Source organism: Typopeltis vanoorti, chromosome 10 (genome assembly GCF_054136105.1).
Source record: "Typopeltis vanoorti isolate ZY-2024b chromosome 10, IOZ_Tvanoo_1.0, whole genome shotgun sequence".
In the NCBI taxonomy this organism is placed as follows: Eukaryota; Metazoa; Arthropoda; class Arachnida; order Uropygi; family Thelyphonidae; genus Typopeltis; species Typopeltis vanoorti.
Window position 1 is genome coordinate 54,151,218 of NC_143558.1, and position 19,562 is coordinate 54,170,779.

At 34.4% G+C, this 19,562-nt stretch overlaps 1 protein-coding gene across 1 annotated transcript in view; it reads right to left on the reverse strand.

Moving 5' to 3' along the window:
• The window catches only part of Srp54k (signal recognition particle 54k), a 197,087-nt gene that overhangs the window by 157,138 nt on the left and 20,387 nt on the right, over positions 1 to 19,562 (reverse strand). Inside the window, exon 2 of the mRNA XM_090399586.1 lies at positions 15,270 to 15,361. Within this exon, the coding sequence (XP_090255712.1) occupies positions 15,270 to 15,361 (92 nt within the window). The remainder of the gene's footprint in view (positions 1 to 15,269; positions 15,362 to 19,562) is intronic.

Genomic DNA, 19,562 nt, shown 5'->3' on the forward strand with positions numbered 1-19,562 from the left:
CAATTGTTTCTTTTATTTTTTTTTTAGTGTTATAAGATCTTATTTCATTTCTTATATGTTTCCTTATTGTTTTGCATAGTTCTGCATATTCTATTTTAGAAATTAAGTTTTTTTCTTGTTTCATATTTAGTCTCTTTTTTAGTAGTTGTAAGTTTATGGTCTTTTTGGTCTTTTTGTTGCTTTTGAATTCGTTGGCTGCTGAGATTACTACTTCCGTTAGGTTTCTGCTTATTTTATTTATCTTCTTCTTCAAATATATTCATTAAGTCTAGTTTTGATTCAGTTTTTCTTCCTAATCCTTCTTTTTGTCTTGTTTCATATTTAGTCTCATTTTTTTAGTAGTTGTAAAGTTTCCTCTGAAAGTTTATGGTCTTTTTGTTGTTTGTTGCTTTTGAATTCGTTGGCTGCTGAGATTATTACTTCCGTTAAGTTTCTGCTTATTTTATTTATGGAAGAAATATATTCATTAAGTCATTTTTGATTGAAATGGCTAACCAACAAAGAAGGATTTCTTCGTAATCCTTCTTTGTTGGTTAGCCATTTCATTCTTTCCAATTTGGGGTTTATTTTAATTTTGGCTCTCACTAGTCGGTGGTCACTTCCTGTTTTTACTTGATTTAGTACTGACGTATCTTGATATCACTATAAGCCATATTAAATCTAAAACTACATAGTCTATCTGGTATGAACTCTTATGGTAAAAATTAAAATAAAATAAATTAAAAATATTCAAGTAAGTCCAAAAAACTGTCCGAGCAAAAAAGGAGTCCTACCTAACATGGCTTAGGGTCAAGTCACCTGAGATGCGTTTGCGGTATGCTGAGGCATGAAAAGCTGCTGCTGAGGCAGTAAAGACAGCAAAGCAGAAGGCTTGGGAATCCTTTGGAGAAAGATTAGACTCATCCTATGCAAATGCAAACATAGTATTCTGGCAGACCATCTGCTGCCTTCGAGGGAGGAAATCATGCACAGCAAGGGTAATTAAGGCTTCTGATGGTGCACTTTTAACGACCGAGAAGGATATCTTCCACAGATGGAGGGAATACTTTGAGAACCTTCTTAACCCAGGTGGCCCAGCAGTTGTGGACATCCAAGAGGTGCAGATCGGGGCAATGACTAGTCTCACAGCAGAAGAGGTCCATTTAGCAATAAAATCGGGCAAGGCTGCTGGCGATGATGAAATGCAGCCCGAAATGCTAAAAGCCTTAAATCGAGATGGTGTTCTCTGGCTGACTCGAGTGTGTCGGGCTGCTTGGATATCTGAGCAAGCACCAAAGCAATGGCAGACAGGCATAATAATACCAGTCTTCAAGGGAGACCAGAGAGAGATTGCAGCACCTCTTGTGGCATCTCTCTGCTCAGCCTACCTGGGAAAGTATACGCTAGGTGCTTGGAAAGAAGGTGCAGGAGCATAGCTGAGTCAAAGTTCCAGGAAGAACAATGTGGCTTTCGTCCTGGCAGAAGCACAACTGACCAAATCTTCACTTTAAGGCAAGTCTCTGAGAAATCTTGGGAATATGCCAAGAATGTCTACACATGTTTTGTGGACTTGGAGAAGGCATATGACCGGGTTCCTCGGGATAAGCTCTGGCAAGAAGTAAAGGAGTATGGAGTGGATGGCCAACTATTAGCTGCCATCAAGTCCCTGTAGGAATGCCCAGAGTTTTGTGTCAGGGTAAACAGCACAAACTAAAAGATAAGCTTAGGTGTTGATGGTTATCAACACCTAAGTTGAAACTGAAATTCGGTGAGTTGAAACTGAAATTGTCCAGAAAATTGAACAGGTTAGCCTTCCTTAAACGATGCCGCGACAACGATATCATTCCATCTTTTCTGAAATTCAAAGAAAAGTTGCAATCGGCAAAGGCACATCGTATTTATTGACGGGCGAGTTTAGCGCTGCTTTGAGAACAAATCGCTGCTACTCGCATAGAGCTTAGTAAGCTAAACAGCTCTATCACAGCTCTACAACAAGAACTAATCAACGTGTTAAATCCTCAAATATGGACTGTCCTACAGCACATCTCCAAAGTTGCAGCAAAAAAAAAATTCACAAAAGTAAAAAGCAAACACCTAAAGAAATATGAACTCCTACAACAGCGCCAACAAACGAAGTCCTGACCACAACTTCGACAAGACCACGTGGTCGTAAACCTATCGTCGGAAACGCTCACTGAAGAAGCCAAGAACGCTCTCAGTCTAGGACATAACTTTGCCGTCATGCCCAAACAAATTCCTAAACTAGAAATTATGATGAAAGTAGAATGGGGTATCCACGATCTTCCGCCAGCAATGGCCAATAACGTGCGACTAGATATAGCAAGTATTATAAACAAGGCTAAGCCTCCAAAAAGTAATATGCCACATAAGCAAATAACTGCCCTAAAAAAGTTATATAATAATAAAAATATTATTATTACAAAAGCCGATAAAGGAAATGCAACAGTTATCATGAATAAAGAAGAGCATAACAGAAAAATGCAAGATCTCATATGTGACAGTTCCACATATCAAATTATACATCGAGATCCTACAATGTCTCAAAAGAGAAAAGTCCGAAAATTACTGAAAAAAGTGACATCATGGCCCAAAGAAATCATCAGGAAAATAAAACCAATTCCTGTTAAACCACCCTGTATTTATGGATTACCAAAAATCCACAAAACTAATATTCCCCTACGCCCCATAGTTGATAGCATAGATAGTCCCACATATAAACTGGCCAGGCATTTAGCCAAGTCACTTGCCCCCCCCCCCCCCCTTACTGGCAACTCCTCTACTTTTGTAAAAAATTCAATCCATTTCAAAACACTGGTTAAAAATCTAATCCTAAAAGATTCAGACATAATGGTTAGTTTCGATGTCACCTCCTTATTTACCAATGTATCACTTATAGACATTCTTGATTTAATCAAGTGTAAATTTCCCCCAGATATTTTTGAATTATTTCAATTTACCATGAATGCGGGTTATTTTACATGGGGAGGAAAATTCTACAAAGAAATTAATGGTACTGCTATGGGTTCCCCCCTCTCTCCCCCGTTAGCAAATTTTTACCTGGAACATTTTGAAAACAAAGTACTTACCACAGCTACATACAAGCCACAAGTGTGGTTATGCTATGTAGATGATGTGTTTGCCATCTGGCCCCATGGACAAGACACTTTGGATGCTTTTGTCATCTACCTAAACAGCCAACACCCCAAAATTCACTTCACAGTAGAAAAAGAATCAAACTGTTTACCATTTCTTGACACATTAGTCACCCGCCTTTCAGATGGATCACTATCTTTTTCTATTTACAGAAAGCCTACACACACAGGAAGATACCTACATAAACAATCACATCATCATCCAGTCCAACAGTACGGCATTTTAAAAACACTTACACACAGAGCCAGAGCCATTTGTTCTAACAATACAGCTCTGACCACTGAACTCCAATATCTGCGCCATACGTTCTTAACCAACGGCTACAATCCCTACAAAATAGATAAAATACTACATAGGCCCATTACTCTGCCCTCCCCTAATACACAGTAATACAACATTCAAGAATACAACATGACCATTTCTATTCCCTATATCAGAGGTACATCGGAAAAGACAGCCAAAGTATTGTTGAAACATGGCCTTCGCACCACTTTCAAACCTCATGTCAAGCTGGCAACTCTGATCTGCTCACCTAAGGATAAACCTCACCCTTTAGCACACCCAGGAATGTATGAAGTGCCTTGTGACTGTGACTTGTCCTATTATGGGCAAACAGGAAAATCAGTGAACATCTGCCTGGAAGAACATGAAAGATACATTCGCTACTATTACTATGGCAAGTCGGGACTGGCAGACCACGCTTTGGACTTCTTCACACAGGATTAAATGGATGAAAACGAATGTGCTATTTAGGAGTCGTTATAGATCTGAAAGATTATTTTTTGAGTCAGCAATGGCTTTGAAGAATTCTCCCAACCTTAACAAATATGGTTGCATTAATTTGCCAAAAATTAGGGAGACAGTTATCCTAAGAAAAACTCCTGGATAGCTGCTGGTTTTCTTTTTTTTCATTAGAGGGTGCCAAAAAAAAAAAAAAATAGGACTTTAGATCTTTTGTCTTTTACAATTATATTGTTTCACTCACTCACTGTCGCGTTTACAAGTGTGTTGTGCTCTGATGATGCTGAGTTGAAAATCAGCAAAATATAAGTGTTAATAAAACATCTTTGTGATAAAAGTGTGTGTGGTGTTGTTAATACCGTGAAAAATAAGTCATGAATAAACAGCACAAAGTCTGAACCTTTCACAGTCTCCATTGACCTCTGCCAAGGGTGTGTTCTGTCACCCCTCCTTTTCATAATATTTATGGACTGGATTGATAGGCACAGCCAAGGCAGTGAGTGTGTCAGAATTGGAAGATGTAGCATTGGACGTCTGCTTTTTGCAGATGACCTAGTTCTGCTTAGCTCTTCCACAGATGACCTCCAGCAGACCCTGGATAGGTTTGTAGCTGTTTGTGCAGATGCCGGAATGAAGATCAGTGTGGCCAAAACTGAAACATTTGTGGTCTCAAGACAACCATCCCACTGCACTCTACATGTAAGTGGAGTCCCAATGAGGCAGGTGGAGAAGTTTAAATACCTTGGATCCATATTCACGAATGATGGAAAATGGGATGTAGAGCTAGATACTCGAATTGGCTTAGCAAGCTCAATATTGCGGGAGTTTGGCCGTTCGGTAGTAATGAAGCGGGAGTTAAGCCAGAAGGCAAAGCTGGCTGTCTTCAATACAGTCTATGTCCCCATCCTCACCTATGGTCATGGGAGTTGGGTAATGACCGAAAGAATGCAGACACGAATCCAAGTGGCTGAAATGAGGTTCCTTCGAGGGGTTGCAGGGCTGACAAGACTCCACAGAGTCAGAATCTCTGCAATTCGGGAAACCCTCAATACTCAACCGCTGCTTCTCCATGTTGAGAGATCACAGTTACGTTGGTACGGGCACCTTGTCAGAATGCCAAAAGAGAGGCTCCCTCAGCAGGTCCTCTTTGCCAAGCCAGAGGGTGGGAGGCCACATGGAAGGCCAAGGACTCGTTGGATAGATTATATCCAAAACCTTGGGTGGACATGTTTCGGAATCCCACCAGAACACCTGAGCTTGGTGGCAGAGGATCGTGACCATTGGAAGTTCCTCTTGCAGTTGTTGCCCCCACAACCCAATTAGGAAAGGTGGGCCTTGAAGATGTATGTATGTATGTATGTATGTATATTCAAGTAAGAAAGATTAATAATTAATTAAATCAGCCAATCAGAGTATTCTTATACTCTAGGGGTGGGGCTAACTGCTCCAATTAAGATCTTGTATTGGCTATATTTTTCTTGTTGAACTCATCATTTTTTCATGAATTGTCATTATCTGATGTTAATTTTTCTTCTATTTTTTGTTTTAGAGATCAGTGTCGTGAGGTACTTCAGTCAGAGGATGTGCATTGTTGTATATGTGATTTGCAAAAATTGATTATTTTTAGTCATCATTTTTGTTTAACATTGGTTGTTTTATGACTGTTTCACATGTCCTCTTTACATATCATTTCATATCAGGTTTTCATGTGTTGTAAGAGTTGAATGCTTTTCCAAAATCACTTCAAAGTGATTTTGCAAGAATTTATGCAGAAATGAATGAAGGGAAGTGGTATTAAGCCTGATATCAGAATTGGAGATGTTAATCTCAACTCTTTACTTTATACAGATGATGTTATACTCCTAAATAAACACTGGATAAGTCTGCAGAATTCCCTGACCAAATTGAATAACTGCAGTAATAAATTTGGTATGAAAATCAGCATTAAAAATACAAAGACAATGAAAACAGGCAAGAAACACTGAAAACATCAACTGTATCCTTAATGGAGAACCTATAGAACTAGTAAAACATTTCAGCTATTTAGGCACAATTTTTAGTGAAGATTGCAAATTAAATTTGAAAATAGGTATCGTAGGAAGTCAACTGAATAAATGTATATGGAATAAGAAAGAGATTAATCAAAACACTAAGCTAGCTGTATAACTAGTTTAGTGTTTTGATTTGGACACTGTTTTATACAAGACAGTGTCCAAACCAATTTTAACTTATGGATCTGAGAGCTGGATTAGAAATAAAACTCTTGATCAAAAACTGGATACTACAAATATGAGAGTCCCAAGAAAGATTAGGAGACTGAACAGATGGCATCAACGGCAGTATCATATTAAAAATGAGGATATTAGGAAAGAACTGGACATTGTTAACATCCAGGAATGAGTTAGCAAAGCTAATCTCAGGTGGTATGGTCACTTAAACAGAATGAGAAAGGAAAGATCAGCAAAACAAGTGTTCTCTGCCAGGTTGGCAGGAAAAAAGACTCAGAGATAGACCAAGATATAGGTGGATTTATACAGCAAAAAGTGCCTTAGGAGACAGAAATATAAGATCTAATCATATTGGAGTCTTGACAGATAACAGATTGATTTGGAGGAAAATTGTTCATAGGAATTTAGTAGTGATGTAAGTTCTTCATGTAGTACTATCATAATATCCTGTACACCACTTGAGGGTACATGGCAGGAATTTGATGATGATGATGCTTGTCTTCCAGTCATCAGGAACTTCACTGTATAGTATTTGGTTAAAAAGTTCAAGCAGGAAAGTGATGGCTGATATACCACCATATTTCCACAGTTCAGTAGGAAGTTCATCATAACAAGGTGACTTATACAAGTTTATTTCGTTTATTGCTTTCAAAATTTCTTCTGCTTTTTCTGTCTTTTCATTTGTGCTTTTATAGTCATCTTCCCTCTAGAAAAATATCTGGTAATATTCTTTCAAAATTTTTTATATGTGTCTTGAATTGTTCCAGTTTTAATATTATTTTTTGTCTACCATTTTTAGTGCTCTGTTCTGGGCATTTTCAATATTTCTTTTATAATTTTATATACAGTTTTGCTGTCATTTCATTCTTGTCATTGACTTCTTCACACATTTTTACTTTTTATTCCAACCAAGCATTTTTGGAAGATCTGCACATTCTATTATGTTTTTCCATCTTTTATAATGTTGCTTATTTTCCTCTTTATTTTCTCTGTACAAATTATTTTTTGCAGCTCTTCTTTTTTCTTTTAAGGTTTCCAAATTTTTGGTTATTCACTCATTATTTTCTCTATAATTGTTATATCAAGTTTTTTCTTGCAGAATTTATCACAACTGTCCTTCCCTGTTTCCATGTATTTTCTACATTTTCCAAAGTTATTTTCTTTAGCTCTGTTTCTATTATATTCTGTAGTTGTTTTGAACAGTTATATCTTTCGGATTTGTAATGTTAATAATATTGCTTAGAATCTTTTTTTAATGCTATTTTTAAATTTAAACTTAATTTTTGCAACTAGTAATTAATGATCAGAGTCAAAATCTGGTTTCTTTAGTTCTTACATTTTGGATTGAGGATTTCCAGTTATTTTAGATCAGAATGTAATCAATACAAATTTTAATCATACCATCTAGAGATGTCCATGTGTATTTGTGTGATGGTCTATGGGAAAAAAATAGTGCTTAAGATGAATAGATTGTTATGTTCACATAATTTCAGCAGTCTTTCACCTCTTATTTCTCTCTTCCACTCCAAATTTATCCCATTGCTTTTTTCATGTTTGGTGTGTTTGGAGGTTTTTTTCATAAAAAATGCCCTACTTTTTGGCACTCTTATAAAAAGCCACCTCTTAATTTATTTTTTTAACATTTTATTATGTCTGAAATAAATTACATACATACAATATAAAATTTAAGCAATAATATTACATTTTCTTTATGTGATTAAATAATATCATTATAATGTGCATAATGTGTGTAATAATAATACCACAATAATTTACTATTATAATTCACAGTTACACAAGAAAATCTGATTGCATGTTAAAGTTTATTTTTTTTTTTTTAAGTATGATAAAATATGATCATACCAAGTATTTACAACATGTACAATTAATACATCATATCTTCTGTTTAGTACAAACATATAGTAAATAATAATAATTTTTAATAATAATCAAATAACGCTTTATTACTGTCAAATAACATACATACATATACAATTCAATTTTAATGATAATAAATTGCATACTTTAACAGTGTGCAATTCATATAGTAGAACAATTCATGTGATATTATAACTATCACAGTAATAGTTTATAGTTCTCAGTTACACCGGATAAATAACCTGATCATCTGTTTCAGTTTATACACACACACACACACACACACACACACACACACACACACACACTTGGGTATCAAGAAGATGGAAATCAATATTAGATTACTTTATCATAAACGAAAAGACAAAGTTCTCTTCAGATGTTAGAGTTCACAGAGGATATGAAATAAATAGTGACCACTTCCACGTTAAAATAAAATTAAGAACACCACCTAAATGGCTACAAATAACAAGAACAGAAAAAAATTTAAAACATTTGTTTATAAAACTAGATTTAAATGACACAAATATACACTGGCTATATGAACAAAGAATTAACCAATATTTAGATAAAATAAAACGAAATGAAGAAATAGAAATAGAATGCGTTAATATAAAAATGATACTAAATACAGCAGCAAATGAAAGCTTAGGAAAGACCAAAAAATTCAATAAAAAGAAAAAAAAATGAAGATATGGGATGATGCAACCAAAGAAATAATCAAAATAAAAAAAGAAGCATATCATAAATGGTTAAGCAGTAAAAGATTAGAATATGAAATAGAATATAAAAGGATAAGAGCCACAGCTAAAAGAGAAGTCAGAAAAAGAATCATGAAACAAATTTGTTTCTAATTTAGAACATGATTTATATAAAATAAGACTCAATATATATAAGATTTTGAAACATGCAAGTACGGATACTAAAGAAAATGTAAAATTAATATTTATTTAATTTTATTATTATTTTTATATTTATTTATTTTATGTATTTCATAATTATATTTATTTTAATATTTATCTATATGAAATAATAATAAAATGGAATAAAAATTTCCATCCAGGTATTAAACTTTCTCCTACTGTGAACTTAAACACTCTCCTTTTGCTGTTGACTGAATAATAATTACAAATTCTGAAGATACAGAAAGAAAACTTACAGAAAGATATTTTAAATTTAAATGAGATAGCCAAAGATTATGGAATGATAATATCAACAGAAAAATCAAAAATGATTCTTTTAAAGGACAAGATCCAGTAAGAACTAAAATAGTAATAAATAACAAGATTTCAGAACAGGTGAATTCATTTAACTACCTAGGATGTATGATTACATATGAAAATGAAAAAGATATAAATCTAAAAATTGCAAAATATTTAAAAATAACAGATGTAATTAACTCTATATTTAAACCTAACCTAGTTCAAAAACAAATCAGACTAAAAGTATACAATACATTAGCCCTACCAGTCCTATTGTGTGGAAGTGAAATCTGGACAGCAAAACAAAAAGATAAACAAAGATTAATAACAGCTGAAATGAAGAGTATGAGAAAAACTGCAAAGTATACTCTATTCAATCAGAAAAGAAATGAAGAAATTATGAAAGAATTAAAACAGGAATCAGTAAGAGAAAAAATTAAAAAATATAAACATAAATGGATGGAACACATTAGAAGAATGAAAACAGAAAGATTACAAAAACAAGCCTTAAATTACAAGCCATAAAAAAAGAAAACCAGGATGTCCTCTTAAGAGATTCAAAGATGACTTCTAAGGTCAGAACAGGCCATTCTAGGCCTAAATCCTTGACAAGCATGATGATGATATATATATATATACACATGCAGATCCTTCCCCAAAGTGTTAACAAAAATATTATGATATATACAATTCACTTTTGATTCCTTGTATATTCAATTCAGAAAAAGTGCATTTTTTTATGGATATATATACTCTTTTTTTTTTTTAATACTATTCATATATTTTCAGTTTAGTACAGGATGTTACAGGATGAACTACATGATACAATGCAACATTCATTTTTAGATAAATAATTATAAAATTATAAAAGAATACTGATAGATGTGGACTAAGACAGTTATTATGACATGTGCAAAGAGAGTGAAGTATATGTAACTAAGGATGAAGTAGATTGTCATAGGAATAAATAATATCTTTGAGGGATAATGTTCTATAGAGGATACCGGTTATGGTAATGTGACCTGGAAGTTAAATTGTAGCGATAGGATTATAGTGTGATTTACAAACCCAACCATCTTTGAAGCTAGAATAAGCTTTAGTGAAGGCAGTGGGATTATTGTTTATTTACGGTTTGTGTTTTGGTGTATATGTGCATGTGTTTTCCCTTTAGCCTCCTAAATAACTGATCCTGTGTAGCCTTTCAAGTTCTATAGATGTATTGTGCTAATCTTGCTGGTACAAATTCCATAATTGTTGCTTTAGTGTTCGATAACTAGTTAGGTATTTTAAGTTGTGTAGAAAATTATTGATGCTTACTTGATGTTTCTTCATACCTATCATTAAAGTGCTTGGTAATGTAGAGAGTAGTGGTTTGCCTTGTTATGCAGTATGTTTATGAAAATCATTATTGAAGTAGTTTTTTAATATGATTACATAGTGATTTAAATATAATTACATAGTCTCAGGTCTGATAAGCATAAAATTTTGTGTAAGGTCATTACAGAGTTTGTCGGCATTTAATGTGTACTGGCTCTCCAAATCATCATCACAGAAATTATTCTTTTGTGCAACAATTCTAATTTTGACAGGAGAGTGTTTGCACAGATTGCTATGCAGTACTGTCTGACCACAGATCCGAGACTCTCGGCTGGCAATGTACCAAGAAGAGTAAATTCATGTTCAAGGGGAGGAAGGAATAAGGAGATGGACGAATTCATTACCAACACATGAAATCAAATACTTTATATGTAAAAATTTCCAACTGTTGTATAAGCAAAATAGTTATCACTTAAAAACTAGAATTTTCATAAAAGAAAAGCTAATTTTCCAACGTATAATAATAAACACTCATACCACAAAATGCATTGATTACCCTATTATCGAAATGGATTTGCCTTCTTCTGACATGCGCAGAAGTGTCGAGGGGTCTCGCATCTGTGGTTGCACAGTATCTTAGTATTGACTGACAGATACTATGGTAAATAATTTTTTTAGTGTTGATTGGTATCGTGTTCTTTACTTGGAACAATTTGGCTGCAATAACAGGAAATTTCTTTTGAAGGTATTTGATGTGTCTGGTCCGTTTAAAGTGACTGTCGATGAGAAGGCCCATGTATTTAACATGTGTTATGGGTGTAGTTTCAGGACAAACTTAATTGTTGGCATTGATAACACAGTGATGTATGTGTGACTGTGCAGCGTAATTGGTACTAGCTATGGGACTCTTGGGTTATTAATAATTAACATTGGGGTTTTGGCATTGTTTGTTATGATTGAATTGTTATGAAAATATCTTATTAATTCATTAAGCTCTCAAGCTTTGGAGACGGCTATGTTACTATCTATGTGTATTGTTCGCAGTGCAGTGTCGTCTGTATAGTGATATATCCGGCTTTGTAAGGGAAGATAGTGAATATCATTTATGTATATGTTAAAAAGAGTAGGTGATATTGTACCTTGTAGGACTCTGTGTTTAGTTTGTATACCTGTACTATATAGTTGGAACCTATTTTTGTTACTTGAATTTTGTTTGAGAGGTAATTCCTGAAACAGGAATATAGTTTCCCCCGAATTCCAATAGAGTGTAATTTTTGTAATAATATTTGGTTGAGTATGTCAAATGATTTTTTTTTAGATCTAATAGTGTGAATAAGGAGAATTTGTTTTTATCCAAAACTTTGCACATGGTGTCCATAATACCTTCTAATAACATGATTGTGCTTTTTGGTTTTTTGGAAACCATAATGCTTTTGTGAAATTATATATACAGGGTGTTCGGGATAAATTTGACAGTTTCGTAAGGAAAAAGAAAATCTTCTTTGTATCTATTAAATTTAATGAATTGACAAAAAAACATTACAGGCAGAGTTAATTACAATACTATCAACAAGATTTACTCAAAATAACCACCATTAGCATCGATCACAGCTTCAATTCTGCTTCGGAACCTCGAACAAGCTGATGCTACAGTCTCCCTGGGAAGGGCCGCAAAAACTGTTTTAATTTTATCCATTAACTGGGCTTTTGTATTACTGGAAGTGCGATTGGTGTCTTTTTCAACTGCGCCCCATACAAAATAATCCATGGGGTTAAGGTCTGGGGAGTTTGGAGGCCAAACATTTGGACTGGTGAAGTCGTAGAAATTTTCAGACAACCATTTTTGACTTTTCCCAGAGGTGTGGCAAGGGGTCGAATCCTGCTGCCATACATACCGCCTACCATTGGCTACCCTTGTTATCCAGGGCTTGACTACAGTTAGCAACTCCACGAACAAAGCCCGAATTCCAATGCCAGGGTTCTTCAACACCTGTTCCTGCAGATTTGCGAGGAATTCTGCTGTACGAACGCAATCAGATCGTCTGCTAGGGATCATTCTTCTTGCTACATCCTCGTAGTCACCATTGCAAGTCTCTAGTTCATGCCTGATTGTTTTTACTGTATTCAGGGAGCATTGGGCAGCAGTCGCAATATCCTTATTTTGATGGCGGGCACGAATCATCATGATACAAGTTATTCTCTTCCATGATTCAGGTGGGTTCCAGCTATCCATCCTTTCTGACATCTTGTATATGAATGAAGAAGGGTCCAAACTTTTAAATGAAGAGAAGTGTGTGTTAATACATGTAACTTACGGAAAAATATAATTAATTATAAATATGTCAAATTTATCCCGAACACCCTGTATATATATTTTAAGTAATTTTGTGTACTATTTTTTCTATTGTTTTGGGGATTACAGGTAAACTGACAATGGGTCTGTAGTTTTGTGTCATTTTTTTTTACCGTTTGTAGAGAGGTGTAATTTCTGCTGTTTTTAATTTGCTGGAGATAATACCCTTATCGAGTTTTGCATTGATCAGTTTCAAAAGTACCAGATATATATAAACACTTTATAAGTATTTATATTTGGGTGTCATTAGGTGATTTTTTTTAATCTCTTCCAAAGATTATTCTTGAGGACAATGCTGTGTAGTATTTCACTATTTAGCCAGGAGTTTGTGTCTGTTTGCTTTCTTTTCTTAAAACATTTTGTAGACTTTCTGTATATTTCTGTAATGCAGAGCAAAAAAAGTTTTCATACAAAGTTAATGGATCTTCTAAACTAAGTAGTCTGTTCCAGTCTGTTTTTTTACGAGGTCGTCTATAATGTTTTTTTCTATGACAGTTGAAACTGTTTTGTAGAGTTCTGTTGCTTGTGTTTGTGAAGCAGATAGTTCTAGTGCTGTGAAAAGTGGCAATTAGGTAATGGTCCGCTATTTTTGTTGCTATTACTGATGATGTATATGAGTTTGTAGGAACTCTTATATTAATGTGATTGATGCATGATTTTGTGTGTTTCTCAATATTTCTTCTCTTCGTGGCAGTAGAGATAAAATCTAACATATTAATGTTGACATCTATTAAAATAAGGTGGTCTGTTGTGCAAGTGGTGATACCATTTATCCAAGTTTCTAGTTCACATAGGAAATTTTGAAGGCTTATGTCCAGAGGTCTATATATTGTGTTAATGAATTTGTATTTTTTTTAGCACAGACATGTTCAAAGTTGGTTGGTATTTTGGCAACACTCCAACCTTCCTTAACAAAAGCCATAATGCCACCTCTTCTAGATGTTTTCTACACCAGGTAGAGTTGAAAATTGTTAATATTGTATGCGACTATTATTTATAGACATTTCTGTTAGAATTAGTATGTTAGTCAATATGCATTGCTGTTAGGGTAAGCCAATGTTTCTTTATACTTCCTATGTCAGTATGTAAAATGGCGAGTTCAGGGCTTGTATGAAGATTGTCTTTCCATGTGTTTGGTGTATCGTAAACAGTGGTCTAAGAGAGTTCTGTTTGAACGTGTTCACCTGGGTTTGCGTCAGCCAGTGTGTAGGATACTTACAGCTACCTTTTATTGGAGGGGGGAGGAATTGCCAATATACAGGCAGGTGGGTTAGATCAGAAGCAGATGCAATTACACATACTCAGCTGATCCTTTTTCACATAAACCTTTGAGACTTTAGTCTGCATGAATTTGTAGTTTTTTTCTGTTTTCATCTTTTTGGATTGGAATAGTAGGTTCTTATTGTATGGGGTCCAATGTTCTGTTATGTATATTGGTGATGTGGTTGCTGGCTTCAGTTTTTTTGCAATAAGAATACAATCTCCCAGATTTTTGCTGCTTAGATGTGTGATTATTGGTGCTGGTTATAATTATTTAATATATAAGAGATTAGCAATAGATAAGCAATAATTATCTATTGCTGTCACAGGAATTCCTACACTGGCAGCTGCCATTTGTATTAAAGTAAACAAGTCTTCTGCCTTGTCACATGGGATTTCCTCTACAGATAATTCTTGTCCCCCTCTTTTAGGATGTCTACTTCGTTTCTTAGTTCCGTCTTTTCTCTTTTTAAGTTTTTCTATGTCTGTATCATTTCCAGTTATTGAACTTTAAATATTCTTCATATGCTTGGAATTTTTTATTTATTTCTTCCATGTGTTAATTTAATAAATCTTGTATCATGCTTTTTGTCACATCTATATTACTTATAAAATAAGTCAGGAAATGACTCCTTGTTGGTTTTTGCTGCCTTTGATAGACTGCTTTCTGCTTACCAGTTTTTCTCTATACTGCAAGCAATGCCACCCCATATGTTTGTTAGCATCTTTAGCCTTCCAAGTAGATTCTGATAACCCAGAGCATTTTGTACCAGCTTACTTTTACAGTATATATAGTCTAGTTCTGTGCTCAATGGTTCAGCACACTTATTATATGATATTTAGGCATTTGAATGTGATCTTGACTGGACAACGACAATAGCCTTCTTATGCAATTAACTTTGGTGGTCACGGGGAGGTCTTTCTTCTCTTGAGCAACTTCAGCATGACTAAAAATGGCAGTGTCCTTTGTTCTTCACTGATTGGTGACCACAGTCGTCTATAACTTTCAGCACATAAAACTGGATACTACTCATATTCTCACTAATAAAAGTCCAGTACTATTTTTATGGCACAGCTAACCTTAAAAAGAACAATGAATTTACGAAAATACAAACGTATATATATAAGATTACATACCTAACATTCTCTCTCAGCTGCTTTACCAATTTGATATTTACATCAGCTTCCAACAAAGCTGTACATATCTCCTTTAGCATAGAATCTAAAACCTATAAGTATAATAATACAAATGAACAGAAACAGTTACCATGTAACTCTACTTTAAATTTATATTATAAATCTGTTTTAAATATCACAAGCTTACAAATTTCAGATTTTAAAAAATTCTGAAGCTGCTGTCATGATCACAAACTGGTGCTGAGAATCAAATAGTAAATTAATATCATTAATATGACTACCAATAAGGTCCTAGCAGTTCATCTGTAATGTTAAGCTCAATGGTGAAGTAACAATTTCCTATAAACCTAATTAAGGACACTACTGTTAATCCTTTCTATACAAACAATCTCTCAACTGTTCAATCACTCTGTTTGGTGATTAACTGAAGGTACAACTAATTGAGCATATACAGTTTTAATGTGCTGTTTGAAGAGTCATATATACTAATTCAAAGATTAGTTAACAGGGTATGGTTATTTGAAGGGTGAATAATTGAAAGATATCAATGCAGAGTAGTTTGCTACATCTTTCAATGTACATATTCTCTGGCTAGTTTGTTTGTTTTATAGGAGGATAACACAAATGGCCAGAAGGAAAATCCTGCTTCCCCAGTCTGGATAACACATCCTCGGGTTGAGAAATCTATAAAGATTCCTTGCATCTTCAATAAGATTTGCAGGTCTTTCCAACAAAGGGACACTGTTTTTCTATTGACCACACTATGGTGGTATGTGCTCATATTTATAAAATAAAAACATCTGTTTATTTTATAAATATGCAAACTGTGCAGATGAGCATTTATGAGTAAAAAGCTTCACATCTATTCACTAATGCTTACCAACTTGTAGTTGTATTATTTCTGTGATTTTTTAAACTTTTTGAAGCTTTTTTTTTAAGAATGCAAAAAGAGTAATATTCACCAAGATCATAGTCAATATGATTGAGTTTCATATAATATATGGGAGCATAACATCCGAACAGCCAGAAATATTAGGGTTATGTGATGGTTCAATATAACTGACAGTCCATATGCACACCATTCGAAGCACAGGCTAAGTCACAATAGTATTCAATTTACCCCACTATTCACTTGCGCACACACACACACACTGAAACAGAAATATAGTTTCTGGAGATATAATGTCAAGAGATAATCCCAGGTTTATATATGTAAATGTTACAAAAAGAACTAGGGTTTCACTATACCAAAAAATTAAACACACATAATAATGATTTAATATTTTTATTTCAAAATATTGCAATAAATTTTTCTTTATAATAACATCAGGCTCAGGTCCCTAGTGGCCAGGTCTGATACCCGCTTCATCCACCTCTAAAGAAAGGTAAGGTCAAGTGAGCTCAATAGCTGAGAAATGGATCTATCTCCACCCATGGTCTGGTACCAAGTAATCAAGGAAGGAGGCCATCACAAAACTAGTCCAATCTTGCTGAAATATGAGGGAAGGTTAACAATAATCTTTGTTCCCACAAACAACTGAAGAATGTCTATGCTGCATGCCAGCAATCATGTTACATGTGAGGTCTCACCAAATGTTAAATCTGGTCTCATCTCTTTTGGCCTCATGAATGAGGTGTGGAGCCTTCTATTAATAAGTAGCATTGCGACAATTCTATTTATGAGCCAAATAAATTATTGGGCCATGTACATTGATGGGATGCTACCACCACTGAGAAATTGTAGATTCATCACACTCTTACTCTACATATCTATGGTCTTTCCAAGGTTCAAAAAGATGGTTATCCATTACATCCTGTAGTCGTATATTTTACTAATCTTCTTCAAAACCTCACTGGCCACACTAGCTAATATTAAAAACAACACCAATTAAACTAAAATATAAACAATGATAAAATTAAAGATCTCTGTCTATCTACTGGATAATGAAATAAAGATTTCCTTTGATGTGGTTTCCATGTTCACCAACCTACCAGTCCAGAAAATTCTTCAATTTTTACAAATGATTTCTCAGAGGACACTATTAATCTTGATTAAATTCATCACTGATGCTGGATTTCTTATATGGCAAAATAAACTGTACAAACAGACTGAAGAAACAGCAATAGCAGCCCTATCTCACCAGCTTCAGCTAATCATTTTATGCAACATTTAGAAAATGTAAATATTTTTTGTGAACATTTAGAAAATGTTGAATAAAGTAATCCGTTTTTCTTCAATATTGTATCTGGCTTCAATTCATGTGTGGATGATATCGTTGCAGTTTGGTCCCACTCGAGACAGAATTACTACAATTTTCTGGATAAAATAAACTCCTTGTATTCCCATATCCAACTCACTATTGAACGTGAAACCAACAGCAGTCTTCTCTTTTTTGGATACCTTAATGATCTGTACTCCTAGCTGTCAGATGAATTAAATAAAACAAAATAAAAATCACTTTATTGACTAATGGTTTTACCACTGAAAATTGGGAATTATCATTCCTCAGCCAGACAACAATCTGATGTGAAAATAATTTTAATACTGTAATTAAAGGAACATGTGAACAAATAGTACAGATTCTTTGCAAGTACAACGTATACACTACCCTCAGGACTTCAAAAGTGGTCTTCTTTACTACTAAAGACAAATTATCACCTCTTCCCCACCATGATATCTGTCAGATGCCCTCTTTAAGTCAACTTTGTTCATTTAGACAGACTGGCTATTCTGCTAAGATCAGAATCCAAGAACATCAGGCCTACATTAAATTTTTAGAATCAAAGAAATCTGACCTTGCTTGACATGCCACTGACACCAGATACAGAGTAGTTTTTTGGAAAGAAACCAAGATTCTTCATTCCAGTATACTTAAATTTGATCATCTGTTCCTTGAAACTTGTGAAACCTTATGACATAATCTGAAAATCTTTACTCTGATTCCATGACAATTTCAAACCTCAAGAAAGTAACTGCCATTAAGTGTTCATAATTTCTTTCGTAATATTGATTATATTATTTATTTTTAGTTACAGAAGCTATCCATAACAGTGCATTCTTTTGTCAACTCAGCTGTGACTGAGACATGAGCTAGTAAACACATGTTACATGATTTATGTTTTCACTGCAGTTAACTGATCTTCTCACTCCCTGACAATGTCCATGTGACATTGCACAAAATATATTGACGTTTTAATAAATTCACATTATCTTGGATAGCAGGGAAACAACAATTAAGTTGTTTCCCTGCCATACTAGAAAAAAAAACTTGCTCTGCTAATCTTCCTTTCCCATTCTGTTAAAATGACTATAACACCTTAGATTAGTTCTGCTCATACGTTCCTGAATAGTTCCTTCCTAATATCCTCTTTTTTTGTATTTGGTTCTGTTATGGATGCCATCTGTTTAATCCATTCCCCCAATTTTTTCTCAAAACTCTTGTATCTGTGGTCTATAATCCAATCAACTGTTTTACTTCTAACCCAGCTCTCAGATCCACAAGTTAAAAATGGTTTCTTGTACAAGCTAGTGTTTTGACTAATTTCTTCCTTATCCATATATTTAGATGACTCCCTACCATACCCATTCTGCTGATTCTGTAGTGTATTTCGATATTTAGTTTTCCATCTTCACTAAAAATTGTGTATAAAGAGGTGAAATGTTTTACTTGTTCTTTAGGTTCTCCATTTGGAATGCAGTTATTGAGTCTTCATCTGAATTTCGTAGATCTTTGTCTTTTAATTTCTGATTTTCATACCAAATATATTACAGTTGTTAAATTTAGTTAAGGAATTCTGCAGACTTGAAATGATGTGTAGGGTATATAAGTAAATAATGCGGAATGTAATATCGGTATATATAAAAGGGTATATAATGCTGGCCTGATTGGCTGAGTGGTTAGCATATCTGCTCTCCAGCCAAAAGGCTGCAGGTTTGAACCCCTGTCATTGGCATGGATGTTTGTGATTGGCTGTGAAAATACTAATGGTGGTGGGCAGTAGATGCCATTGGTGTAGATGATGTAGTTTGCTGTAGTTGGTGAATTGAGCAGTGAGATGAGAGTGATAGAGTAGGTGTCCTCCTTCAATGAGTCTTTGGACTCCTTGGAGGTGTCACATAATAATAATAATAATAATACAAGGATTAAGGCAATCAGCCAGCTCAAGGCTAGTGCAAAGGACTGGCAAGAAAGATGAACCAGCATAGTAAGAGAAATAAAATCAGATTATTAAAAAACTGGGCAAGTCATAGAAAATCCAAAAGAGTTCTTTCAGACTGCAAATAAAAGGAAG